The sequence below is a fragment of the Colletotrichum navitas genome, assembly GCF_030913465.1.
Source record: "Colletotrichum navitas strain CBS 125086 chromosome Unknown LY79scaffold_49, whole genome shotgun sequence".
Lineage (NCBI taxonomy): Eukaryota > Fungi > Ascomycota > Sordariomycetes > Glomerellales > Glomerellaceae > Colletotrichum > Colletotrichum navitas.
In genome coordinates, this window is record NW_026850595.1 from 105,293 (window position 1) to 131,647 (window position 26,355).

Below are 26,355 nucleotides of genomic sequence, written 5' to 3' on the forward strand. Positions count from 1 at the left end.
ATCCTCCACCTTTATCATCTAGCTAAAAGGTGCCATTATAATATAATTCTACTCTGGGCATAGCTTGAACCTTCTGTCGACTGGGCCTGATTCTCGTAATATTGCCTTTTATCTCCTGACCCTGTCTTCAGGAGAAAGTCAAGAATGTGTTGTCCAAGCCCAGCACACAATTTGGCGTACATCTCCTTCAAAACAGCAGCGCCAGACTCATTGATGTTGCTATCTGGCCCGCGACAACCAGGAATGATCTTGTAATGCGCCGCTGGAAGGGCGTACCCATGCTTATGGTTGCTAAGCCAGTGGAAGCAGAAGTAGCAGGCTGGCTTGCTGCAACCTACATATTTGTCGCCATCCACAAATGCGTAATGGTCCCGGCTGAACTTGTCGGCAATTTGTAGTTCGGCATGTACCCTCGTAATTATTGTGCTCTGCGAATTCAATCTCACACGTACGTTATTGGTTTCAGACGGCAGGTCAAACTCCACAAGCGTGCGAAGAGCCATCCTGTTTTGCAAAGGATTTTGAGAAGCGGGTTCTTTGCAGATCTCCCGCACAATCTCGTATGGGCTCAAGTCTCTCTGGTCCATTATCACCTTGCGGATACTTGGTGCCTCAACAGTTCGAATACCGGATATGTGGCCGAGAGCCGGAACCGTCATCATCCCCTTAACGACATAGCGGGCGGCTGATCGGGTCGCGCCAAGACGTCCAACATAATGGGCTAGCTTGCAGAAGTCATCCGTTGAATGTTTAGACATTCTCTTGATCTTGTTGACATCATCTACTCGCATATCGTAGCAGTAATCAACAATATCAGCGATCGCCATGCTTGGCGGTGGCTCGGAAAGCTTTTTGAGTCTCCTTCGAAGGAGTGTCACTTAGAGCGTTAACTACTCATAACATAGCGAACAGTAACCATACTGCTATGCTAGTATGCAAAAGAGATCTTACCAACATCGTTCTTTGTCCCGTCTCTCAACTGCATTCTGCAGTTTCTCGCATACCGTCGCACTTCCTCGTTGTAGGTCGAGATTCGGGAATTGCAATTCTTCACCGCAAGGTGGAAGATTTTTTCTTGAACAGTTTTCTCGGTTTCAGAATTCACCGATTTTAGACAGGATAAAATGGTTTCCGCATAAGTTCTGATATCGTTGCGTATTCCCTCGTTTGCCGCCAGCCAGAGAATATTGCCGTGAGATAGTTTCTGCAACCCAGCGGCAGTTACTGTTGCTCCCCCTTTTTGGACGTCGCAGAGATATGAAAAAGAGTCCAAGAAGTTCCTGCGGGCTTCAACAATCTCGTCATTGGATGGTTTTCGCCTTTCTTGATGATTCTTGAACCCAGCTAGGGCTCCGAACAGCGCTAGTCGTGGATACAATTTTCTAGTCGCAGCTATAAACACTTCCTCTGAAGGGGATGTTGAAGCTTCAGAGTTGTTCAAAGCCTCCGACAGCATCGCGCGCGGCGCCGTAGGGATTGGGACTGTTGACATGATGAAAGTCGAAAACAACTGAAGGCGGGTAATACTGTGTATCGTGTGCGCGGCAAAAGCAATGTCTATATATGGAGATGAGATGATGAGGCGTTTGCGACTTTTGCTGTGGAAGCTTCCAGCAGGACCTGAACCCCCAATAGTACGATTGCTTGTCAGCCATGTGTGACGACACCTTGCATTTTCCCCGTTAGAACAGGCCAATTCAACCACTTACATCGCTAATCTGAACGCCCATCATCTTGTGTGTGAGATACTGTGTTCCGACAAGAACATAGAGCTCGCTTTGCCTCGATCAAATCTAGCGCCTCGCTCAGCCAGTCCAAGCTGTGCGACATATTGCCTCCAATGTCCATCGGCCATATGCGTCGACAGACCAACTCATTGTAAGCAGCTCCCTGATACCATCAACGGCGCCTTGCTCGGGTTCCCGGCCAGGAGTGCGGCAACGCCATCGCCGACGTCCTCACCGGCGCCGTGAACCCCGAGGGCAGGCTCCCCGTCAGCTTCCCGGCGCGCCTCGAGGACGCACCCGCGCACGGAAACTTCCCCGGCACGCGCGGCGGCGACGACGGCGTGCTCCGCGTCGAGTATGCTGAGGGCGTGTTCGTCGGGGACAGGCACAACGACCGCGTCGATGCCGAGGTCCTGAGCTTCCCCTTCGCCCACGGCCTCTCGTACACAACATTCGAATATGCCGACTTCCGGGTCGTCCGGAGGGGCGATGCCACCGCCGCGGACGAATTCGAGATCTTCGTCAACGTTTCCAACACGGGCAAGGTCGTCGGCAGGACCGCCGTGCAGATCTACGCCGGAAAGGCGGAGCGGACGGGGGACGCGCCTATTAAGGCCTTAGTGGCGTTCGACAAGGTGCGGCTGCACCCTGGGGAGAGGCAGACTGTAAGGCTGAGGGCCCTGGGCAAGGATCTCGCCTCGTTTGGCGACGACGCAGGACGGCTATGGGTCGTGGAGGCGGGAGAGTATACGTTCTACCTTGACGAGTCTACGGCCACGACTATACAAACCGTTCTCGTATCTCTGGAAAGGACCACATATCAGCGGTGACAATGTTGTCGGTAGGAGTATGAAATTCACAAATTGATTCCCAGCTTCCCATAGCAGTGATATCCGCTGGGTAAGTATCCTGCCCAATATTCATCGCCATACGGAGGGTTTCTGGATAGAAACACGATGCCATGTAATCTCCTAGCTAAATCTTAACACCAAGCCAATGAGATTGTAAGTTCTTCCCACGAAGGATCAGCTCAGCCCCAACTCTCCTTCATGCCCAGGGGGGCCCTGCGCCACCATACTAAACCGTCTTACCTATCGTTGCCTAGTCCGCTGTGCCGCAATAAGCGGTTCGCCTGCAAGGGAGATCTCGTATATCCTCCTTCAGGCGTCTTGGCAATGATCGACGAACCTTTATCCAGACGCCTCTCTCAATCCTCACGGACTCATCTCAGAGGTGCACCTCACACCCGGTGACAACCGACTCTCGTTACCAGACACGCATCGGAGAGCCCCCATCATGCCGCAAGCCCTACAGCAGCAGAGCCAGGACCTCTCGATCCGGCTCGTCAGCCCGCCCACGCGCCTGTACGGCGGCAGCGTCGTCCTGGGCCACGTCGTGCGCAGTTCCCACATCGTTGCGCCGTCCGCCACCGTCCTCGTGCGGCTTCTCGGCCGCGCCAAGGCGAAGCTCGTCGTGAGCCATGGCAACAGCACGAGCTACTACCGCAGCCGCTTCGACTTCTGGCCCGACGCCGCCGCCGTCCGCAAGGTCCTCCACCGCGGCCCCGTCCACATCGCCCCCGGCGCCGGCGAGCACCACACCTGGGCCTTCGCGCTGACCCTGCCGACGCACACGGACGACGGGTTCATCAACGCCGCCAGCGCCTCCAGCGAGCGAGAGGCCTGCTTCCTCCGCCCCCCCGCCGGCGGCGCCGGACAGATCCCTGCAACGCCGCTGCCAGGGAGCTTCTACCTGGACGGCAGAGGTTACTCCAAGAAATGGCACGCGTTTGTCGAGTACTGGATCGAGGCCGAGCTGTCGGTGCAGGGGAAAGGCGCCGTAGCCAGGGCCGTGCTGCCCATCAGGGTCTTCTCGCCGCCCACGCCGGCGCCGCCGATCACCAACTTCGGCCTGGCGCCGAGGACCATCCCCGGCTGGGTGGCCAGCCAGCGGCTGTTTCCGGGCATGGAGGATGCGCAGCTCTCCTTCAAGCAGAAGACGCACAAGTTCTTCGGGTCCTCCAAGGTGCCGGCTTTCCACTTCACGCTTGATGTCCGGCCTCCCACCGTCATACAGATGGGAAACGACGCCAGCGTCCCGTTCCTGATGCAGCTGATACCCAACGGCGAGAGGACCACAGACGCCATCCGGGATGTGCCGCAGACCGTCATCATCCAGAGCATGAAGCTCGAGTTACAGTCGACGAACGACATCGTCTGTCCGGGTAGCCTGTACCCCCACGAGGCGGGCACGACGCTGACGAAGTGCATAGCCAGGGTAGACGGCTTTTACCCCCAAGGGCATCACATCGTGCTGCCTTCTGGCGCGGAGGAGGAGCCCCTGGACCTCGGTGCCGTGCTGAACTTGCGGGTGGACGCCCTGGGCCGGGTCCTCCACGGGGCGGGCGAGTGGCGCGAAAGTATCGGCAGGGCGGTCGAGCCGACGTTTGTGACGTACTGTATCAAGGTCCAGCACACTCTGCACTGGAAGATCCAGCTCTCCGTGGCGGGGGAGTCGTGGAAGTGCGAGGGCGCCCAGATGCTCCGCATCCTGGCCCCTTGCGAAGACATGGCCAGCGGCAGGGCCGAGACCTCTGCGATGGCTGCACTGTCGTTGGCGCCGCCCCCGCCTGCCTTCGAGGAGGTGCCGGCCTACGGTGGGCCCAGCGAGGCGGCGCCGGCGTATGAGAAGGTGGTCGGAGACGGGGAAGACAGATTGGCGGCAGGAGGCAAATCGTGAGAAGTTGTGCGTGGGAGTGGAGAGGCGTATGATACCCAGGCACTGCCTAGAGCAGAGACAAGGGGCTACCCGGAGGCAGGATTAGCGGGGAGGGCAAGGCATCCATACATAGTTCTAATGATACCCAAGATTCTATTTCTGCAAAACAATGTCTAAGTCTTGGGGTTTTGTTGATATATGTTACGATAGCTTCATACAGCACCTGTTAGGCAGTCTGCCAGGTGCCATATCACGTGGGCTTTCATTCATCACTCGCGTCACTGATGCATATGTAGGATACTTTTCTTTTAAAGCGCTACTTCTAGAGGAATAAACCTTTTTTAATCCTATTCTTATATGCCCTGCTGTGTGCTCTAACTCGTGACAATATACCACGGTGAATAGTTGTAGTGTGAAGCATTCTTCCACCCGTTTTTGTTATTATCGCTAAATCATCAACTACTTAAGCTATACCGATTATACATAATAAGTCTGCTCGCCAGGTTCAGTCTCCGACTTTGCTTGGGTCCTAGGACATCGATTTCTCATCCTGCTCGCTACTGAACACACTAGTTGCAGCCGTGCTTTGTCCATTGGACGCCTCATCGGAGGAGTGACCGCCACTCTCTGAGATGGAAATATTTGTCGTGATTTCGTCGGGGATAGGTGAGTTCCCCTCTGCGAAACTGACTAAGGTCTTTCGTGGTACATAAGGTTGATTCTGTGCGAATGAAATTAACACGGCGATCTCCAATACCGAGATGAAGTATTGACTTACTCTGTATGTGTCTATAGTCCCCGAAGATTGAGGCTCTACCCCAGTGATATCCGGTAACGAAGGGACAATACTTGATAGCTCGCAGGATATCATGTCGATTGAAGACCTTCCTTTCGGATCAATAACGAGCATCTGGGTGGTAACCAGTCTCAGCATCTGGCGGGCGAAAGACGTGTCATGTGGTGCTAGCTTTTCTAGCTTTAGTCTCCACTGTTGATGATCCGGAAGTTAGCAATGGTGTATTTGGGAATACGATTGTTCTGAGGGGACATTATACTCACTTTGGAAATCGCCGGGTGGAGCACAGCTTTCTTCCTCCCAGTAGACATATCCATCATGAAATAGCTATTGTCGGACTCTCCTGGCTCTCTGGCCTCCTTCGCGCGACTGGGCCTGCGATCTCTTTCAAAAGCTGCAATAGCCTCTGGGCCAAGCAGGTACCAGACGCAGAACTCAAGGAAAACACACCCCAGAGACCATATATCGTACTTGGAGGAGATGAGATCGCCGAGGTCTATCTCTGGAGCACGATAGGTCCCAGTAAAACCGTCAACCCTCAAGACGCGCGACCTTGTCAAGCGAGAATGGTACCGGGTGAGCCCCAGGTCGGCAACAACAAGATGGTCACGGTCTTCCCCGTACGTAGAAAACCACAAGATGTTGCTCGGCTTGATATCGCCGTGCCGTCCCCAATCCTTGACAAGTTTCTCCTCTTCCTCGGTGCCGGAAGCTACTGACCTCCTTTCTTCCTTCTGCCATGTTGCTAGACCGTGAATGCGTTTGACGGCGTTTGCGATGCCCCGACACTGCTGCAGCATCCATCTTGCTGATGCTGCTGCTGACTCAACCTTCTTCTTGGCCCAGAACTCCTGTAAGTTGCCGTCCGCCCACTCAAAGACAAGATACAGCTTTTCTCCGTGCTGGAACGTGAACATAAGCTTGATCAGGTGTTTTTCTTGTTGCACTCTGGTGCACGACTGTACGAGCGCTCGCAGTTCATGGCGGTAGGATTTGTGGTCAGCGGCATGGATCTCTTTGACTGCAAAACACTGAGGATGCTCCAGTTTCTTTCCAGGGTCTAGGGTTAGCCGTCCATCAAACGCACGCTTTAAAGACACAGGGCCTATCTCACACTGTTGCTTCCAAATTTATAATGGCTCGGATGAATCTGAAGTTGGTGGACTATCCCATGCGCGCCACTTGCTTTATATTTGAATTCTTCCCACGGGAGTCGAACGTCTTGGTCCAAGACGTGAAAGCGGATTTTGCCATCGTCCATGTCGAAGATCGGCACGACAATCATTTTCTGGTAAATGTAGAACAGATCGATGTGGACGCGCTCCCACTTCTGGAATAGCGTCGTGTTTATTTCTTCAGCTTCATCGGTTCCAGCTCGGGTTTGGAACTCTCTCATGCTCTCTCTCGTGTGACGCAATGGCATGTGGTGGTCAAAGATGCCTTCCCGGACAAAGTCATCGATGTGACTGGTCTGCTTCATGAAGACCAGGGTAGCAATTATCATTCGGCGACTTTTGTCCGTGTCCCCTATGATCTGGTTAATCTTTTCGTCTGTGGCATTGGGATAGATGGCCCTGATGAGATATTTCACAGTCGTAATGGTAAATATCTCCTCAAATGCGTCTCTTGGGAGGTACTCCTTTTGATCCATCTTGCTCCAGCAAAGGTGTCTTTCCATCTTATCTCGAATGATATCCTCAATACATGTATCATCGGCCGAGAGAAAAGAACGGGTTTTCGGGTAGGCTTTGCAGAACACGGGATCGGTTGCTTCGCTTTGGCTAAGGTCATGTTGCTGGGGGTTGTCGAGGCCCATGTCGTAGACAGACAAGACTGCATCTGATTCGGAAGGTTCGCGTTTCTTGTCACTAACGCTTAACGAACTGTTGCTGACGATTTCTGGCCCTCCTCGGAAGTCTACATTCCATGGCAATGGTAGTGTATTACGGGCGCTATTAGGAACCCGCAGGGTGTCGTGCTGAGATGATAGGTGCCTTTTGCTATGGCTATCAGAGTCTTCGTCAATCTGAGACTCGTCCATAGTGCTGCTGGATTTAACCATGATGTCGAGGGCGACTGCCATTTCGTCCTTGATTTCATCGCTGTTAGAGCGAGTTTTAGATTTCATCGTGTCCATCGTGCAATCGTCGTTGTGTACCAAGGGGGCCAAGGCCATGACCTCCAAGATTTGCTGGAGCAAACGGGGAACTCGGGACTTGACCAAGGGGTTATAACATAGCGGGATCTATCAGCTGGCGTCTATTGAGACAAGGCCTCAACAGAAAATTAGGACACAGGAAGCGGTGTAGGATGACTTGTGAGCAAGGCCTGATTAACTGTCTGCCGCTATCCGCTCTTCTCTTCAGGGACTCTGGCTTCTTATATTGGCCATTTAGTAAAGCCTGACGGGAAGCTGCTTCTTACGAGGCAGACCGGGCGAAATCATTGAACGGCAGCACAAAGTCAATCGATCGGCCAAGACAGTGTTACCCAAATAGGGTACTGGTAAAACGTCGCAGCCTCGGCTTACCACACCACACCTTCGTACAAGGGATCAGTCAATAAAACCACGCGGCAGTCGGTCTGTTGGCTCAGCTTGGTACGTTGGGTTCGGGGTAGGGGGCTAGAGGATGAGTTTTGGGGGCCCCTTAAGACGCCGAAGTCATACAAGCTGGAAGAGTCTGACCTCCAACAAAAGGAATGATGCATTTTCAGCCTGGGGCTGTTTCGGTATGTGTCTAGCAGCTGAGGGCTATGTTTGTCAGGTGTAATCTGCTATGTCTTGGGGCGTCTGTCACACACCCTACCCATTCCTCGGGGGCTTTTGAAATGGAAAAAAGCTCAGATGAGACGGGAAGAAAGCCTTGTAGTGGCTGTGTAAGACCATGTCACCACAAACATATCATAACTAATCCCACGCCAAATGAAGTTCGCGGCCGTTCCACACAGGATAATAAGAAGATAACTAAAAATTGAAAATGCAACAAGTACAAAAGAGGATCTGCCAGGAGACGGGCTCTTCATCTATGTACACATTGAGACACGGCCACCATCAGACGTAGAAGATGTCAACAAATATCAACCCAAACCCCTTCCGTCAGCACTTTCTCCGGTGAAAGAGACGCCACTCCTACTCTTTCGTACAGTCTGTCCGTGGGATCACTGCTGCATTTGCAAATAACGAGCACGTGGACTTTCGGGGCATTGGTGCTGTCGCCCTCGCCCTTATCGCGGCCGATCAGCACAGCCCGTAAATCCTTGGCTTGGTGCCTATTCTTCATGTCAAAAACGACCTGCGACGTGAGCGTCCCATCGTCCATCTCCATGCGTCGCGCAAACCCACCAAGTATCGAACTGATTTCGGGGCAGCCTGGCTTCGATGTCTGGCCAGGGAGCGTGTCATCTGGCTGAGAATCAAAGGGGCTCCTGAAGTCGTCGTTCATCCACTCGGTCTTTTCGAACGTGAGGTTCATGTACTGGATTCTACCGCTTTTGGAGAACCATGACCAACTCGGAACGCGGCGCCCCGCCGGCTGGGCGATGGGCGTCATCTCCGCGAGGTGTTGGTCGCGCCTCCAGAGGATGCTGCGGGCGAAGTAAGACTTGAAAGTGCCATGGGCGGCTTGAGTCTCGAACGCCCTTGCTAGGCGCTCTTGTAGGCCGAGGATGGCGACTGCTCGGTCCGAAGCCTTCGTGAACGCGAGAGCCGAGTATCTCTCGTATAAATCTTGGATGAGCAACTGCCGTCCGTCGCGGTAGTACTCCAATGCGGATCGTGGGAAGTTGGCGTCCCCGAGAAAAGCGGCCTTCGAGCTGCAACAACACGTTAAGTAAAGTTCCTGCTATGATGACATGGCATGTATGCTTACTTGTAGAGACGGCCCATGGTCTCACAACGTATCCCTTCTCCGCACTCCCAGTACACCTGGGTCTGGCTGTAGTATATGGAGCGTCTTGACAGAGCCCGCTCCTGTAAGACCCATCCCCGTCTATTGATCTTTGCCAGCTCAACATCTCGATGGAAGTCATCGATGTGCGGACAAATATACAACTGCCGGGAGTCTTCCGTCCGCAGTCGCACGCATGGCCTCGGCGGGCGGGGAGATAGAAAGCCATCGAGGGATGATTCGGCCGATGCTGCACTAAGGGTGCAGTATGCCGCGCTGAACACTGTCTCCATTTTTGACGACTCCTTTTCCCAGTCGTCCCCGTCATCTTGGATGATGCACAACGTGTCAATCCAGATATACTCTATGCCGAGGCCACGAGTGACTGTGATTGCATCCCGAAATGTCTTGGGGAGTCGATCAAAGTCGATGCGAGCCTCGAGCTGATGATGGTTTCTTTGGTAAAGACAGAATCTTTCGTGTTCTTGCAGCTGGCCCCAACAGTGGCTGAGGGCTATGTATCGACTGGGCTCTATCGTGCAGGAACTGATCAGTCGTATTGGATCCGTCACCTTGACAAGTCGGGTCGGCATCTCCGAGATAGTTTGCCCGTCATGGCGATGACACGCGTGGTGTGTCGAGTCGCAGCTCTGTATCCAGTGTTTGAAGAGCGAGAGTTGTCCTTGACTATTCGGCTCAGGAAGTAGGGGAAACCCAATCTGTCTTCCTGCGGGAACGTCGTCTCCTAAGCAAGGTTCAGCTCAGGGTAAGTCGATAATTGCGGCAGAGACATACCTGGCTCAATGTAGATCGAAAGCAGGTTCGGTCCGCCTTCCAGCCCTATCGTGGTACCCGTCTGGCGTAGTTTGACGACCGCTGAAGACTCTATACCTACTCGGCTCAGGGAATCAAGAAGCAAGACGCATAGTTCGCAAGACCTCTGCATCGCTGACAGCTGACGTTCGGACTGGAAGAGCATTGTTGACGTCGTTGTGCTACAGTTGGTACACAGCTTGTAGTTCGCTTCAGTCCGCGATGGTCTTGTTTGAGGCCAGCTGACATGGTTGAACATCTGAGAGGCGAAGGCGTTATCCGGTAAAGAATCCCAATGGTCATTGAGCTTGCTTCTTTGCTGGGTTGGGGGTCAGCTGTCTGTTCCTTTTGACGCGTGATTAACTTTCAACATACAAACTACTCAATGGTTAGCAATATTCGCGGCAAATTGGATGCGGGTATAACTTACTGACTATGTAAACCTGCGTTAACAACTGCACTTGTAAGCAACCTAAATGGACTAGAGAGATTGACTGACATTCTGCCTCTCAACAATATTAGCATAAATGGCCTAGCCTTCACCATCATTACGAAGTGAGCGGATACTGACATACTAACACCGCATGTTAGTCGACTTTCAGGCATTTGGTCCTTTCAGCAAATATTTTCACTTACTTCTTCGTGTTTCATAACCGTCTGAGAGGCTTTCCTCAACGTAGGCGTTGTCTGCGAGTCTTGCCCCAGTTCTTCTGTCGCCTTGCGCTGTATTCCCACCAGCCCACCAAACTCTCCCAGGTTGTCTTCATTGGCAGGGAGCGAGCCCTTGATGTGTTGGTAAGAGTCTTCTTCTCGTTCTGGGGCAAGTCCGTGGTCTCCAGTTCTAATTTCGAAGTTCCTATTGGTTAACTTCGAGAATGTTGGTCTCTCCCAAGTCCATACTCACGCAGGGTAATATTTTGTCTGGATTCTCTTCATCTTTCCGTGGGCCTCGGGCGCTGTTGCTCGGCATCGAGAGGTAGTCTTGCTTTCTTTCGGCGCGACAACAAGGAGGCTGGTTTTAACAAAACGTACAAGATCACCGCAGATCGAACCTTCCGGCCATGCTTTCGATATGTTGTCGATGTGTTCCTGTGCATGACGTTGAACCCGGTATGTTTTGTCAACCTTTTCCCAGAAGTATTTTGTTTTGTCCCTAAAGTCGTTCACCGTTTTGTAGCCGTAGGTAAGCCACATCAGCAGTTCCAGCACCACGCAACCCATGGACCAGACGTCATACGCCCTTGATCGAGTCTTCCAAAAGTTCGGGTTCTTCCTTCGGCTCTTGTTCTCTTCTGGGGGCTCGTACCGAGATGTTCCAGGAGGCGTCTCGGTATCCTCGTTGTTGGCTTTTCGAATCTTTGTCAAGGCATCTTTCTTGTGGAATGTAGCGAGTCCTAAATCGGCAATTTGTAGTGTCGTGTTCTTGTCTTTGTCCACAAATAAGAGAATGTTCTCGGGCTTGAGGTCTCCGTGTCGGCAGTTTGCTCTGTCAAGGTCCTCAAGAGCAGAGAACAAGCCCGTGAGTTGGAACGTCACCCATCTGAGGTTGGTTTTGGCCAGACGATCGCCTTTGTAATCCTTCCAGAACTCGTATAGGTTTCCTCCATCTGCCCAGGGGAAAAGCAGGCACCGATCACCGCGATGCTCGTAAGCGGCTATTGGTTTGATAAGGTGTTTCGACGTGAAGCCTCTCAGCCTATCGAGGTTTTTTGCCTCTTTGTCAAAGTATTTAATCAATTCGGAGTCGTCGGTGGCCTTTTTCATTGCAATTTCTACTGAGCCGTCCTGAGCATTCTATGTAGCGGTGAGTAAATAGATTAAATAGGCGGAGCTCACTCAATACAATAAACAACACTTACTCTAGCCAATTCTGGCGCGATGTGTGCATGGTGAATTTCCACCTTGGAAACCTCTCCAAAAAAGCCTTTGCTTTCTGCTCTCCGAATGACTTTTAGATATGGAAGTGCGATCCGGCTGTCAAGTTGGAAGCGGAAACACTCCTTTATCCCAAATACTGGGCTCATAAACTCCCACTGATATTTGTCAAAAAGACTTCGATGTCGGCGGTCCCAATTCCTAGGAACAGGTTGGTTGCGCAGGGAAGAAGGACCATGGATATTTGACTCCCAGTGCCAGGCATCAGTGTGGTTGTCCTTGAAGATTTTGACTGGGAGAGAGCCGTCCCTCAGACGTTGTTCTCGTAGCTCTTTCAACTGGGATACCATCTCCTCACTTTCACTCGTCATTAGTAGCGAGATCAAGAACAAACGTTCTGCATGGTTCTTGACAAATTTCAGCAGATTGTCGGCATCTGCGTCCAACTTTGCCTCCTCAAGAACATTTGACACACGTTCCCTTGTGACTAGGAGGCCCAGTTTGTTACCTGGGAAGAACCTTTGACCTTCATAATTGACAACAAAGGTCTCATCAACCTCGTCTCCCAGCGATGCAATTGCTTTGAAAGCCATGGGTCTTCGTGGCTGGGTTAGCATCAATGAAACCAAAATAGAAACACTCCCGAGTAGTGCCAAGGGCAGGGATAACTCACAGCAATTTCCAAAAGCCTTGTGGATCCTTTCATTCGTTCCTAGTGAAAGACTGGCCTCGGAGAAGAAGCAATTTGGGGGCACACGGTACAATGTGAAGTGGCCAAGGCTATCTCCTTGACCAAGAGGCTATGACGTGGACAAGGTGATGAGTGACTGGAGGAGGACGAATTCAGGGTTCGGCCTGACACGGTCCTACATTTATGCCCAGTTGAAGTGGAAAAAGACTGGAAAACAATTTACCGACTTCACACCCTCTCGGATACTGGAGAAGAAGCCTGCATCCAGGCATCTATCACGTCTGCCATTTCCTACACTGCCCTCATTGGCCTCACTCGGCTGCGGTTTTATCACATGGTTGCCTTGCGATATTGCCTTGCGATGCTGCGCTGCCTGGAATATGGTTCGCTCAGCGAAACAACATACATGATTGGGTTATAGATGACGATGAGGCTTGGGAGAACCGGCCATGACCTCATCGACGGATGATGACGAGCGGGAGATAAAGCGAGTACAACTGCCGGCGAATGGTTTCAAGACTCGGCTTGCATGCGCGCAAATATTCCATACTCGCTGACCATGCAAAGTACCTCAAAAATAAGACATGGAAGACACCCTTCAGCCTCGTTGAATAACGGACATCTCACCACAAATGGGGTACCCGCGCCCATTCCATTCATATTCGTCTCTCCCGGCTGCACGTACGTACGCGCATGAGTCGATCGAGCTTTGGGTGCGTGGCCCTCCTCTTGAACCATGTCAAACGAACCAAGACTTTGATGGAACGCATTCTGAACAGCAAGCGATTGTTTCAAGCAGTGAAGGTAGATATAAACCAGGTTTCATGGGGCCCAGGATGGATGATGTTTTCCGGTGCAGTCATTATCCCGTGAGCAGGCTACATGCATGCAGTCAGCAGCAGGCTCGGTGGGACCATTCTCGTGAAAAGCTTAAGCCGAGGGTGGGCAATGTATGTCTTGCATACAGGCTAATACCATTGCTGTCAAGCCAAGCCTTTCGGTCAGTGATGGGCCAATCCGCCTGCACATCAAGTGTGGCTATCTAGTCCCCCTTTGAGATGTGACTTGCTCATGACCTTTAAAGCTACGTACAATACCTCTCTTCTGGTTAGCCGCTCTTAGTCTTCTGAGGGATCTGGTTGATTTCTTTGTGACACCAACCGGTATACGTTGCCTGGGAGGATTAAAATGGCCGAGTTGTCTACGTTATCAAATGTTTCCCAATGAGTGCACCGGTACGAATCATTGACGCTAGGAATGGATTAGTAATAGTAATAGTATCAAGCAACCTCCAACAGAGAAAATCACTAATATCTTGCCTTGTTCCTATCTGCAAGAGACTTGCCTCCACTAACATTAGACTCGCAATCGGGCCTTCTTCTCCCGCCGTCGCTATCCTCGGCTTCCAAAGAAGCTCCCACTTAGCCATCCGATGCCACTACCCCATACGTGTAGAGTCATTCGGCAACAGCTGATGATACATCTTAAAAGTCCAAACATTCAATGACGTATTGCCCAAGAGGAATGTCTTTACCAGTGACCAGTGTGTGCTGGAGCTCTCAATGAAATCTTCAGAAAGCCATGTGGCGTTGGCTGAAGTGTAGATAAGTTGCGCCAATCAAGGGGTGAGGGGAGTTAGCTGAGTAGATTTGAGATGTAATAGAGCCAGTGCCAGGTTTGTGATATTCGAACTGTAAACATTTACATGAGAAGACTAAAATGTATACGCATAACATTATCTTTATACATGGAATTCAACTAGTATTTTGGTCCGTGTGAGTAAGACACGCACGCTTCCCAATAAGATAAAATGGAAACAATTACTCCAGGGAGCCCCTGATGAGGGCCAAGTTGACGATGGCGGCCTCCCCGTAGAGCGCCGCGTCGTTGGTGGAGATCCACGCGGCCTCGTCGACGGGCGCCAGCACGGCGCTCCCGTCGAAGCGCACGGTATCCCAGGGGGCCGTCTGCTTGAGGCCGTCCGAGTCGAAGAACTCGCGCCACGCGCGGGCGGCGAGGGTGGCGTTGCCGGTGCGGTGGGCGGCGTAGGCCGTGAGGCGCGAGTGGCCCTGCTTGAGGCTCGTGTTGCCGAAGCCCTGGCCGTAGCGGGCCGTCTGCTCGGCGGCGCCGGCGCCGTAGTAGTAGCAGTAGTCGTACCAGGCCTGCTCGAAGCCGTCGGGGACTTCGTCGTCGGCGCCGCCGCCGCCGGCGTGCTCGACGAACTCGGCGACGACCTCCATGAGGCCGAAGACGGCGGACAGGTGGGAGACGGCGACGGTGCCGTTGTTGGTCGGGTCGGCGGGGGGCGGGCCCAGGGTGCCGTCGGCGAGGCTGTAGAGCCCGGAGCCGGTGACGAAGCCGTTCTTGAGCCGGGCGATGCTGGCGGCCGTGTTGGTGAGCTTGGAGCGGGCCTCTTCCCAGCGGGGGCCGCGGCGCTCCCACTCGAGCAGCCAGGAGGAGGCGAGGGAGGACCAGTCGGTGCCGAGGCCGACGGCGACGGAGGCGTTGGGGGTCGGGACCCAGCCGTCGGTGCGGACCTTGCGGTTGGGGTCGAGGATGCCGTAGGTCTTGTCGGCGTCGAGGATCTCCCCGACGATCTCGCCGGTGCGCTCGTCGCCGCCGGAGACGAAGTAGAAGGCCTTGCGGTACTGCGGGGTCGAGATGCGGGCCTGCTTGGCGCTGTCGCCCCAGTGCTGGACGCCGTGGCGGGTGCCGAGGCCCTTGAGGTCGCCGAGGTGGTAGACGTCGACCTCGCCGGCGTGGCGGACGAGGGCCTCGGCGAAGCGGTAGACGTCCTCGCGGCCGGTGCGGAGGAAGTAGTTCCAGAAGAAGAGGTCGGGCGAGAGCTCCGAGTTGTCCCAGGCGTAGCCGCCGACGTCGTAGCGCCACTGGTGGCGGTCCGTGTCGTAGGTGTGGATGAAGTCGCCGTGGTCCCAGAAGCCGTACCACCTGCGCTGCTCGACCTGGCCCTCGTAGAACCGGAAGAGGAAGTCGAGGTGCTTCTCGATGTCGGCCTCGAGGCCCGAGGGGGACGCCGAGGGCGGCGCCCAGTAGTTGCCGAGGGCCTTGGTCTCGGCCAGGCGGCCGGGCTCGCCGTAGAGGACGGGCGGGTTGTTGGTGTGGTCGGTCAGGTCGGCGAGGAGGGTGCGGTTGGGGGTCGACTCGAAGCCGTAGAGGAAGATCTCGTTGGTGCGGGCGACGCCGTACGGGTTGTTGAAGCCGGGCTCGTAGTCCTCGTACGTGATCTCGAGGGCGTCGAGCTGCTTGGCGTACGTGTCCTCGCCGAGGCCGTCGTGGTAGGGGCGGATGTCGAGAGCCGGCGCCGCGGGGCTGTAGATCCAGACGGTGATCGCGCCCGTGTCGGTGGCGGCGTCGGTGATGTCGATGCCGGTAGGGTAGCGCTTCCAGAAGTTGCGCAGGCCGACGGCGAGGCCTCCCTTGGTGGCGCCGCCGAGGTAGGCGAGGCCGCCGGCGCGCGTGCCGCCGGGGATGTTGACCCAGCTCTGGCCGGCCTTGGTGCGCTTCTTCAGGGTGAAGCCGTCGGGGGACAGCTGGGTCAGGCTGAAGTCGCTCCAGGTAGGGATCCAGCGGAGCCTGGTGGTGACTCTCTGGTCCCAGGTCGCGGGGTCGGCCAGCCCGGCGCCCTCGAACTGGTCGGTGCGGACCGCGGCGCCGGGGTCCCTGCGGAGGCCGGTGATGCCCTGGACGGCCTCGCTGAGGAGGCCGCCGTCGACGCCAGAGATCCTGACGTGGCGGTTGTACTGCTCCTCCCCTTCGAGGGGGACCTCGAAGCGGATGCCGAGGCCGGAGATGAAGTCCTCGTCAGCCTTGCCGTCGTAGACAATGGTGTGGACGATGCGGACGGCCTCGGAGTTGCGGTACAGGTAGAAGCGCAGGATGAAGGGGAGCCAGTCGGCGTGGCTGCCCTCGCCCTGGACGGCGTGCTTGCCGCGGACGGTGACGAGGGCGCGCGCGGTGTTGTCCTTGCTGACGGTGACCTCCTCGACGTTGCTTTCGAAGTTGAAGTGGGCGATGCCGGCTTGGCCCTTGAGCTCGGCGCGGTCCTCGACGCCGGACTGGGAGTGGAGGACGAGCCTCCCGTTCTGGCCGACGGTCTTGCCGGAGGCGGTCTTGATCTCGCCGACGACGACGTTGCCGGACTTGGGGAACGTCACGGCGAGCTTGCCGGTGTCGACGCTGACGGCGTCTGAGGAATCGGACACGATCAAGCCGTCAGGCTGCTGCTGCTGCTGTTGCCGCCTCGTGCGGGAGAAGCGCGCCGTCGAGTTGGCCGACGACGAGGCGCTGACGGTGTACTCGTCCAAGATGGTGTCGGCCTCGGGGATGGCGTGGCCGGTCCACTTGATGGAGCCGTCGGACCAGTAGGCCGTGACCCAGGACTGCAGCGGGCCGCCGCCGGAGACGGCGAACTCGGTCGAGTTGGAAAAGTGCTTGCCGCGGGCCCAGGGCAGGCCAAAGGTCGTGCCGGCGCTGTACGAAGGCGTGCGGCCGAGCCACCGGACGGTGGCGCTGTCGCCGCCGGTGCCGTTGTCGAAGCGCTGGGCGTCGCCGGACCCCAAGAGGCCGGAGAGCGCGACGAGACCAACAATGATTCGCGACATGCCTTGGAACGAACGAAAGGACGAACGAACCCTGATTCGAGTCTGGTCGTTGCAGCGGCGAGGAGTGCGGCCGCTTCGTCCTTCTAATACAAGAGAACGAGGCGTCCTCGGGGCAATGAGCCGCGAACTGCCTGTGTATTACCCGTCGGCTCCGGCGCGTCGGCTCCTGGCTTCGCAGCACCGCCTGGGGATGGCATTATCCGGCGCGCGAGGATCTCGAATCATGACGGTCACGAGGGGGTTCATTGGCAACAATCTCTGAGCTCCCTGGGCGGGTTTCGCAGGCAATCAAGCTCGATGCTACACTGCTGATGGCCATTCAATCTGCAGGTTAGATTAAGGTCTAGGGGTATTACCACGGATCGCCGGAGAGGGGATCAATGTAAGCTTTTGGCAGTCTAGCTGGAATAAGGTGTGGCGAGTTGCAAATGGGAGCTCTCATATTTCGGTGCAATTGCACCGATGACCAGAGCATGGCATCCAAAGGGGGCAAAGGGCACACATCCCAAGTCTATCCAGGAGAAACTCGGTCCCCTCCCCCGACGGGGCAATTAGGCCGGGATGCAGGTCCCGCAGACGTCCTGTTCGACCGAGAGACCGAGAGGGGTATGCGAGAACGGTCCAAGAGGCAGACTCTATCGCGATCCAATCGCGAAGAGTCGAGCAGGATGGGATGCGGGGTTGACGGCGGCCGTGAGCACGACGGCCGGGACAGGGAAGCGAGATTAGCTGTGCAAGGTATATGCATATATCTGAAGTGACGGGACGCAGGGGCAGCCCGTTGCGGGAGGCCGCTAGTTGATGGCTGTTGATGATTCACTCTATTGCGACCTCAGCACGCAATATCGCACCATATGGCTGCTGGTCGAGGGGATTTCAACGGTGCCCAACCGAGTCTTTACTCCGAGGGAGGCGTTGGAACGCGAAAGATGGTGGCTTTGTCACCCTGAGATGCTCGAGGTGCTGAAGAGCCGGATGCGGTAGATTTCACTGCAGGCCTTGGATGATGCCATGGAAGAAAGGAGATTGCGGTTTCGGGACCTCCAGTACCAAACTCTCTGCTCATCATGCATAGGGGACGCACCTCGGCCCAAGAGCAGATTCCAGTAGAGAGCAAGTGGTCAACACGTGAAACATGATGTGTTCATGAACAGTAAGATGTCCCCGGCAAGCCCGGCAACCATGGACAGAGAGAGAGCTATCAAGAACCCAAGTCCGTCTCGTGTTCCCATGCGGCGCAGTCCCATCCAAGCGAGCAGTCCCGTCGGCTTTCGGCATCACACCTTGGGCCTCCAAGGATTACGGCCGGGATCTACTAGTGTGTGTAGGACCCCCCAAGCTCAAGATATCCGTGTGCGGGAGCCGGTTACTGATGTGCCGCCCGGATGATCCCTGGGGTTGGAAAGTAGACGAGATCCCCTGTCGCATCAAGAAAGGCTCATCCACACATCGTTCTGTTACCAGTGAGAAGAAAATCCAACATGTACTTACTTACGTTTAGAGCACTAGGCGCATGATGGCGGACGAGCTCAACTCCGGATCTTATATTCCGCTCCTGTTCCAGCGTGTATGTGCCTGTCATGGTTCGATTGAACTTTTCCATCGCGAGCATTCGCCAATGGAATTCGGATTACAGACACATACAATCTCCACGACCGCCAATCGAGGATGCTGTACCACCTTGTGAGCACTGCGCAGATCATAACCTAGGAAGAGGTAGATTGATCCCAAGAAGCTGGTTTCGTGGTGTAGTTGGTTATCACGTCAGTCTAACACACTGAAGGTCTCCGGTTCAAGTCCGGGCGAAATCAATTGTTTTGGCTTTTTTATGCATTTATTTTATTTTACATTTTGCTCCCTTCTATCAGCACAACCTTGCCGTATCTCGATATGCAGTAAACCACCTACATGAATGCGATCTTGTTATTCGTCACAAGTGAGTGATTCTTTGTTTGAGACCATTGCATCAGAGTCCCCCGCACAAAGCCTGTTTGTTTGAACCAATGCTTCGCTATGGGCAGACATGAATCACATCATCAGCATCGCAAGTGTCGTGTCCTTCAAGGATCGAACGCGGTGCAGTTCAACTAAAGCGTAAGTCATTCACAATTAAATACCTATAGAATACTCGTGCGTGTGTGCTTCCAAGCAAGTTCGGCCCTCGTCTCACTCGCTCGCTCATCTCTTCGACTTGTCGTCGCTGGCCTCATCCGCCGTCTCCAGGGCACCAGTCGCCGCCGCCGCCTTGGCTACCTCGTTTCCCGCTCCTTCGGGGCCCTTGTCGGCCTCCTGCTTGGCGCCCCCGGGGCCTTCGACGTCCTTCTTGTCCCCCTCGGCGCTTGCGTCATGCTCGATCTCTCCGTCGGTCTTCGCATCCGCGGCGTCCTCCTTCTTGTCGTCGCCGGCGGGCGTCGGGGTCTGCGACGGCGTGGACTTCCTCCAGATGCTCACGCTCGGCATCGAGACCTGGCCCAGGGACGACACGGAGGCGGGGACCTTGGGCATGGACGGCATGTTGGGCATGCTCGGCATGCTGGGCATGTTGGGCATCTTGTTGGGCCACCAGCCCTTGACGCCCGTGCCGGTCGACTGGGCGATCTGGAAGAGGTGCTGCATGTACGACCGCTTCTCCTCGGTCGTCATGTTCTCGGCGCTGGCGTCCCCGACCAGGTCGCCCTCGCCGTCCGCCGGCAGGGGCACGAGCGACGCCGCCGCGGCGATGTCGATGGGCGACTCGTCGGGCAGCCCGTCCGACGGCGGCCTCGACGCGTCGGCGTCGTCCGCCTTCTCGGCGGACGCCTCGGGCGCCTCTTGCTCCGTCGTGTTGGAGATGGCCTTCTCGAGCGTCTCCTCGACCTCGTGGTCCTCGGCGGCCTCTTCGGGCGGCGCGTCGCGGAACTTGGCGTCGTCGACGAGCGGCTCGTCGCTGCCGAACCACCGGAAGACCAGTTCGGCCGCGTCCTCGGTCATCTTCTCGTAGCCCTTGTGCTTCTCCGGCTCGAACATGCTCATGTGCGCCTGCACCTCGTCGTCGACCTCGCGCAGCACCTGGCGCGAGAAGATGGACGAGGCCGCGTGGCCCTCGTCCGGGACGGCGCAGAAGGTCCTCTCGGGGACGAAGTAGCCGCCCTGCCAGTACCCGTTCTCGCCGAGCGAGGCGTAAAAGTCGTGGATGCCCACGCCCTTGAGCGCGCCCATGCGCTCGAGGCGCCGGTTGAGCTCCTTCTGCTTGAGGAGCGCGCCGACGAAGGTGAAGTGGTCCGAGAGCCAGGCGAACGACTGGCCGACCGTGCCGCGGTTGATGTAGGCGAGGCCCTGGCCGAGGGCGCCGATGCCCTGCTGGTACCCTTCCCTGACGGAGTCCTTGTTGAGGCTGCGGAGGCCCGAGATGATGGCCTCGCGGTTGACGTAGGCGGCGACGCCGCCGGCCGCGATGGCGCCGACGGTGCCGGTGCGCACGGCGATGAGCTGCCACGTCTTCCAGCCCGGGTTGCCGCGGCGGGCCGACGAGGCGACGGCCGACGTGGCCGCCCGGCGGGTGCCCAGGCGCGCGAGGCTGGCCGGCGCCGCGGCCGAGAGGGCCGTCATGACGTTGAAGACGCTGCTGACCTTTTGGTAGTTGGAGAAGCCGCCGTAGACGAACATGGAGCGGGCCAGGCCGTTGTACGGCGTGTCGAAGGTGAGGATGCCCTGGATCAGGGGGAAGATGGGGTCGTCTTCCGACGGGTTGGAATTGGCCCTCTCGTTGACGGCGAGGAACAGCGCGTCGGCGGCGACGAAGCCTCTGGGTCTCGTTAGTTTTTTTTTCGGCCTTGAGAATCGTTCGGTCCGCAGGGTGATTTGTGTGCTTTACCCCATAGAGTGGGCGACGAGGACGACGCCGACTTGTCTATCCTTGGGCGGCCACGGCTTCTCGACGCTGGCTTTCCTGACCTCCATCACTTGCTCTTTCAGCCTGCCACAGGCTCAGCGCGTTTCTCGGGGATCTTGGGGAGCGGGCACATTACCATGAGAGGAAAGCCTCGGCGGCTTGCGCCAGTTCGCCTTTCGTCTCATACTGGGGGTAGACGATGGACTTGACGCGGTGGTCGGGCAGTTGCTTCGTAACTGAACGTTTCAGGTCCTGGAAAGGGGAGGGCGGGGATGAGCACGAAGAACGACGGAATAGGAGGAAGCACTCACGTCTGGGAAGTCGTGAAATGTGTTGTCGTTCCCCTGGGATCGTGTTAGCTGGGTGGTGAGCCGCGAGATCCAGCTGCCGGTCACGACTTACCTTGAAGCCGTGGACGAAACAGAGGAGCAGTGTCCGAGGCATGATGGATCGCTGCAGGCCAGTGACAGGAGGTTATGGTATGTCGGTCTAGGTGTGTATAGCAGGTAAGTCGTGGTCAATGTAGGATAAGATGGTCCACGGTATTGCTAGGGTGAAGGGGTATCACAAAGAGGCTATAGGTGGTATGCAGGACGATGGAAGGTTTCGATGCAAGGATAAGACGCAGCCATGGAGTAATATCTCGCGCCGGCGCTTCCTCCCTCCCTCTCTCTACCTCTCCATCTCTCTCCCACGGGTAGTGACGATTCAGTGAGCAGTTCGTGCATGTGCTGCTACGCCTCTTGTCTCCGCGTTCCAGGTTTTCCTTCCAGCCACACTTTCTGGTCCGCCGAGGGGGGAACGAAGTGCGGCGAGTGTCTACGGAAGAGCCAATGACGGCGTGGCCAAGACGTCACCGATAACGTCATGGCGAGTCTGGAAAGACGCACCTCGCACTTTTAGCGTTCGGGGGCCTCTCACTGGCCTCTCTCATCTCATATCTCATCTCATTTCTCACCCCTCATTCACGCTCACTCACCCAAGATTCACTCACTCACCTTCATCTCAGCCCAGTGCCTTTCTCATCCCATCCCATCCCATCCCATCCCATCCCATCCCATCCTAGTCCATGTGACCATGTCAGATCCGTCGCCAAACCAAAAGCTAGTGAGTGATGCGGCATGCCCATCCATCTCAGGCACGTCACAGTGGAAGTATAAGAGATGAGCAGCCCCGATGCACGCACGCGCATGCTGCCTCGAGCCGGATTGGCTCGGGGTTTTGCTCCTCCACGTGCGATCTGAGATGCGCTAGCTCACGATCGACGCAGGCCTCGGCCTGTCGCTTGAAGGGGTTCCAGGGTTTTGTTTCTTTAGCGGTGGCCCTTCTGTCCACGCCACAGAGCCACCCTCCGGTTCATCGGCAATCTTGCAATCGTCAACCTGGAAGCCTTCAGTTTGTCTCGGGGCTTGAGCTTTGCTAAATGACAGGGTGTTGGTTCAGACCGCCACGGCTCCGCGGTGCTTCTTCAGCCCTATCTGCGCTGCCAGATGGCCTAGCTTGTCGGTTTGGGGCGTTGAGGGGATGAACCTCTTGACTCGCGTCCGCCGCTGAGCCAAACACGGGGTGGGTTGGCCGTCTTCTTTTGGCCATTCGTCGTGTTCAAACCTTCCAGGAAGGATGCCTATACTCTGCATTCTCGTTGATGTTAGCATCGCCACGTTTTCCCTGGTCTAGTTCCAACGCATCGACCTCAACTTCATCTTGGAGCAGCGGTTGTCGCTTTTGCTGTATTAAAGCAGTAGTAGACGTTGCAAACCGTATCCCGAGAGAATGCGGGTGCCGGGCTCTCCGCCGGCTGTCGCAGTGTTTCCATCTCACCATCAGGCGTAAACTCTGTGCACACATGCAATCAGCGCTGTTGCATGGTGTAACTCATCGACTTTGCGGCACGTGTATAACGACAAGGCGGCACTCTTGTTGCCCCGAGTTTCAAGGGCCTCTAGATGTCTGAAGAGAAAAAGAAAGAAAAAAAAAGAGAAAAAGAAAAAAAACTGCTAGACCTTGCTTGCACTATGACCATTTGTTCTATCTTGCAAGACTCGGGACGTTGATAGAGTATTGAACCCCATCAAGGTGAGCGCATCAAGGGCCTCCTCGGCGCCCCATGTTTCTCCGCGCGGGGATGATAAAAGAATTGAGTTCCGTGGCAGTCCAAAGGTCTGAACACACCCCGCCGTTCCACGCGCCAGGCCCCTTGTCCAGCCCCCCTCCCTTCCATCCCCCTTCTTCCCCCCCGTCACGAACCACAGGGAAATGGACGCCGAACTGAAAGCCTTCAACGCCCTGCTCTCCGCGGACCGCAAGTCCAACGACGAGCTGACGGAGCTGCAGCGCGTCGCCATCACCGCCTTCGTGCTCGCGGGCCGGAGCTACCGCGAGGCCGCGCGCGCCTTCGGCTGCTCGCCCGGCGCCGTGCAGACGACCGTCCGCCGGTTCAGGACCGCCAGGTCCTTCGCGTCCACGCCCCGCAAGGGCAGGCCGGAGAAGCTCTCGGAGGAGGAGAAGCAGGCCGTCGCCAAGTCCGCCGTGGCCAAGAACCCGCCCACCTATCGGGAGCTCTCCGGGCAGCTGGAGGGCCGCGTCAGCCTCCAGACCCTGAAGCGCGTGGTCAAGAAGGCCCGCTTGGCAAAGGAAGGGGAATGAAGAGGCTGGGTTTACTCGGAACGATGTGTGGATGCGACGCTCCTGCGGGACTTTCAGTCGCTTGAATGTATGTGTTATTACCCGTCGCTAGTGGCCTACTGGTGTCTGCTCAAAGGTCCGTTCATGGTATTTGGCTAATCCGGAAGAAGTCGGCTTGAACAGACAGGCCCGTTGCGCGGTTGGCGATCGACTCATACACGCAGTGTACGGAGTATATCCCCCGCCCTTGCGGCCCGCGATGGATGACCGGATGCGTCTTGGCTCGAACCGGGGAAGGGGTTATTGCCGCACAGGACGGGAGTTTTTTTTTCCCTTTTTTTCTTCCTCCCATCGTATCGTCCAACCAGGTGACGACTCAAACCTGGGAGACATGTATGCTTATACCGCCAACGGTCCTGGACCTAACATGGTCCGAATCAGATCGATAGAGAGTGTGTCGCTACTACTATGGTTGCGAAATGTACGAGATGAATTTCAGCACTTCTCATTACTGCTGCGTATGATGGATGCATAGTGTCGCTTAGAGCGTTGCCCTATAGCAAATCCTTATCCCCCTGCTCTTAATATGCGCCAGCGCTTACATGCGTCAGCTCACATTTTGCTGTCTGCTCTGAGCCGCATCTAGGCGTGTCTGGATTGAGGTGGGTTTATTCCATTCCCTGCCGGATTTTTTTTTTCCATCGGATTGATAGGCCAATTCACATCTAGCCCTTCACGATGTTCAATGCCGAACGACAACGTCTCCTGGGTTCCTGCAGATGGTGCCCCGATGAGGGACAACTCGGCTACTTCGAGGCTTGGACCGATGGCAGCGCCGGTGCGTAACGACGTGCATGATCCGGCTCAGCCAACAAGTCTAACGCGCGGAGAGACAGCAGGTCCCGTCGCAGGCAACTACAGAACCGGGTTCCTGGACGACGACGAGGTCGAACAATGGCTTCACCAACAGGGCCGGTTCTCCCGGCGGGCGAAGCCTGGCCAGGCCAGACCAGCCATGCGTATCCGCCTCCTGATGTGCGAGCGCGTGGGCTGGCTCCCCGTGGGCTTCGCGATGAGCCGGTCCTCTTTCCTGGCCATGGAGACGGCCTTTCGGCTCTCGACCGAGACGCTGCCCATCCTCGTGGCCAATAACGGGAGGCAGTACTCCAACCTGCGGTTCAGCGAGGACAACGACAGCAGGCTCGAGTCTATAGGTAGAGGACACCCACGCGCACTTGGCGCTGCACGCGCGGAAGATGAGGCTGATTGCTAGCACAGCCCTCACGGTCAAGCTCCCTCAGATGTTCCAGCTGGGGAACCTCGGGCTGGCAATGTCCCACCACCTCGAAACGGGCACGACGGTGGCGTTCCTTCACGGCTGGAACGTCTTCTCCAACCGGAACTACGTGACGGACGAGCCAACCGTCTCCCACGCGGAGGACTTGTGCGGCATGATGCAGTCGGCGACCACGCTCTGGGCCCACCCGCTGTTCCTGCCCGCGGTCCTCGTGCGGGAACACCTGTCGAGGGCCGAGGCGTTCAAGAGCCGGTTGGAGCCCAAGGTGACGGATATCGAGAGGGGCCTCGGGGTCACCAGGTCCGCGCGGCTGGTGGGTTTGGAAGTCAACGCGTCCGTCCAGCACATGGTCCAGGACGACCAGGAGAGGCTCCGGATCACGGCGCGCCTGAACACGACGGCGACGGATGTCGTCAACATGCTCGGGATCCTGGATTGGGACCTGCAGCACGTCAAGTTCCTCGGCCGCGTCAACGACGACCTGGGCGCGCTCCACGGCCGAATGTCCCCCGCGGCGGACGCCGAGCTGCGCAGCGTCGTCGAGTACCTCGAGTGCGAAGCGCTGTCCATCGTCTCGTTTGTCGGCACGATGAAGTCGAGGCTGGATCTCCAGCTCAACGTGGTAAGAAAACGCCCCCCGACCCGTGGTCCGTGGAAATCCCCCCCCCCCCCCCCCCCCTGGAGGCAAAGCGGCTTACGCGAAACGCTCGTGCAGCTTTACAACTTCATCGCCCAGGCGGAGAATAACCTCAACATGAAAATCGCTGCGAACGCGGGACTCGACAGCACAGCCATGAAGACGCTCGCCGTCGTCACCATGGTCTTCCTGCCCCCGACCTTTGTTGCCGTAAGTTGCCGTATCCCCCCCTGCCCCGGCCCCAGCTTCTGTTTCCAAAAGTAACATCGGGGCGCCAGACAATCTTCAGCATGTCCATGTTCGACTGGCAGGGCTCCTCTTCGACAGCAGGGGAGACCAACGGGACGGTCGTTCCCGAGTTTTGGATCTACTGGGCGGTGAGCGTACCTCTGACGCTCGCCATTGTGATTGGCTGGCGCTTCTGGTGGCATTTTCAAAAGGGGTACTACGAGAACAAGTATCTAAGCGTGAAGCCGAGCGAGGTGCCTAGGTCAAGGAGAAGGGGGAGCGGTGGTGCTTGATCCGTGGGTAGCATGTGTCAGTTCGGTAGGGGTTTGTATCGCCGAAGTAGCCAAGCAGGACGCTTGTTCACTCTGCCTACCCCGGGACTTGTCTGCAGCTCAATCATAGATCGAAAACACGGTGTCAGGATTAACATAGCGCTGGAATGGGTTGGCCTTGCGAATTCGATATGGCCCGACTCCAGAGACAATGTCAGGTTATTCCTTGGAAGAGTCCCTTCTGGGTACTGTGACGATGAGCCTCGGTTACGTGAGAATCATGAAAAGAGAAGAAG

At 56.2% G+C, this 26,355-nt stretch overlaps 11 protein-coding genes and 1 non-coding gene across 12 annotated transcripts; 6 read left to right on the top strand and 6 right to left on the bottom strand.

Moving 5' to 3' along the window:
* Positions 1-35: 35 nt before the first annotated feature.
* Positions 36-1,492, bottom strand: LY79DRAFT_519668 (uncharacterized protein; the record flags this gene model as incomplete). The annotated part of the gene is made up of 2 exons (XM_060555164.1): positions 36-877; positions 952-1,492. The coding sequence occupies 2 exons, from the start codon at positions 1,490-1,492 to the stop codon at positions 36-38; spliced, it is 1,383 nt and encodes a 460-aa protein (XP_060411993.1).
* Positions 1,493-1,553: 61 nt separating this feature from the next.
* LY79DRAFT_591802 (thermostable beta-glucosidase B) lies at positions 1,554-2,557 on the top strand (the record flags this gene model as incomplete). The annotated part of the gene is made up of 2 exons (XM_060561331.1): positions 1,554-1,634; positions 1,931-2,557. The coding sequence occupies 2 exons, from the start codon at positions 1,554-1,556 to the stop codon at positions 2,555-2,557; spliced, it is 708 nt and encodes a 235-aa protein (XP_060411994.1).
* A 289-nt stretch (positions 2,558-2,846) lies between these two features.
* On the top strand, positions 2,847-4,707 carry LY79DRAFT_559836 (uncharacterized protein). The gene has a single exon (XM_060558283.1). The coding sequence runs from the start codon at positions 3,024-3,026 to the stop codon at positions 4,464-4,466; it is 1,443 nt and encodes a 480-aa protein (XP_060411995.1). The 5' UTR covers positions 2,847-3,023; the 3' UTR covers positions 4,467-4,707.
* A 525-nt stretch (positions 4,708-5,232) lies between these two features.
* On the bottom strand, positions 5,233-7,599 carry LY79DRAFT_279881 (kinase domain-containing protein). The gene is made up of 3 exons (XM_060552109.1): positions 6,356-7,599; positions 5,505-6,290; positions 5,233-5,428 (listed from the first exon to the last, which is right to left on the bottom strand). The coding sequence occupies exons 1-3, from the start codon at positions 7,415-7,417 to the stop codon at positions 5,399-5,401; spliced, it is 1,878 nt and encodes a 625-aa protein (XP_060411996.1). The 5' UTR covers positions 7,418-7,599; the 3' UTR covers positions 5,233-5,398.
* Positions 7,600-8,309: 710 nt separating this feature from the next.
* On the bottom strand, positions 8,310-11,829 carry LY79DRAFT_591805 (heterokaryon incompatibility protein; the record flags this gene model as incomplete). The annotated part of the gene is made up of 6 exons (XM_060561332.1): positions 8,310-9,054; positions 9,111-9,873; positions 9,924-10,252; positions 10,574-10,702; positions 10,846-11,637; positions 11,801-11,829. The coding sequence occupies 6 exons, from the start codon at positions 11,827-11,829 to the stop codon at positions 8,310-8,312; spliced, it is 2,787 nt and encodes a 928-aa protein (XP_060411997.1).
* Positions 11,830-14,154: 2,325 nt separating this feature from the next.
* Positions 14,155-17,343, bottom strand: LY79DRAFT_279910 (uncharacterized protein). The gene has a single exon (XM_060552111.1). It carries the CDS (start codon positions 17,127-17,129, stop codon positions 14,328-14,330), a length of 2,802 nt encoding a protein of 933 aa, XP_060411998.1. The 5' UTR covers positions 17,130-17,343; the 3' UTR covers positions 14,155-14,327.
* Positions 17,344-17,959, top strand: LY79DRAFT_279905 (uncharacterized protein). Its single transcript, XM_060552110.1, has one exon. It carries the CDS (start codon positions 17,558-17,560, stop codon positions 17,888-17,890), a length of 333 nt encoding a protein of 110 aa, XP_060411999.1. The 5' UTR covers positions 17,344-17,557; the 3' UTR covers positions 17,891-17,959.
* An 877-nt stretch (positions 17,960-18,836) lies between these two features.
* LY79DRAFT_559850 (uncharacterized protein) lies at positions 18,837-20,618 on the bottom strand. The gene has a single exon (XM_060558284.1). The coding sequence runs from the start codon at positions 20,325-20,327 to the stop codon at positions 19,308-19,310; it is 1,020 nt and encodes a 339-aa protein (XP_060412000.1). The 5' UTR covers positions 20,328-20,618; the 3' UTR covers positions 18,837-19,307.
* LY79DRAFT_t184 lies at positions 18,867-18,940 on the top strand. The gene has a single exon. It is a non-coding gene; the product is annotated as a tRNA-Val (tRNA).
* A 120-nt stretch (positions 20,619-20,738) lies between the features above and the next one.
* Positions 20,739-21,444, bottom strand: LY79DRAFT_499411 (uncharacterized protein; the record flags this gene model as incomplete). The annotated part of the gene is made up of 5 exons (XM_060553354.1): positions 20,739-20,913; positions 20,983-21,084; positions 21,137-21,252; positions 21,312-21,344; positions 21,403-21,444. Coding segments are annotated over 5 exons (468 nt in total), but the record flags the coding sequence as incomplete, so codon positions are not given.
* Positions 21,445-23,256: 1,812 nt separating this feature from the next.
* LY79DRAFT_671382 (uncharacterized protein) lies at positions 23,257-23,646 on the top strand (the record flags this gene model as incomplete). Its single annotated transcript, XM_060563903.1, has 1 exon — positions 23,257-23,646. The coding sequence occupies one exon, from the start codon at positions 23,257-23,259 to the stop codon at positions 23,644-23,646; it is 390 nt and encodes a 129-aa protein (XP_060412002.1).
* A 527-nt stretch (positions 23,647-24,173) lies between these two features.
* LY79DRAFT_559858 (uncharacterized protein) lies at positions 24,174-26,352 on the top strand. Its single transcript, XM_060558285.1, has 5 exons — positions 24,174-24,463; positions 24,525-24,839; positions 24,904-25,544; positions 25,638-25,769; positions 25,838-26,352. The coding sequence occupies exons 1-5, from the start codon at positions 24,364-24,366 to the stop codon at positions 26,078-26,080; spliced, it is 1,431 nt and encodes a 476-aa protein (XP_060412003.1). The 5' UTR covers positions 24,174-24,363; the 3' UTR covers positions 26,081-26,352.
* The last annotated feature ends 3 nt before the right edge of the window (positions 26,353-26,355 follow it).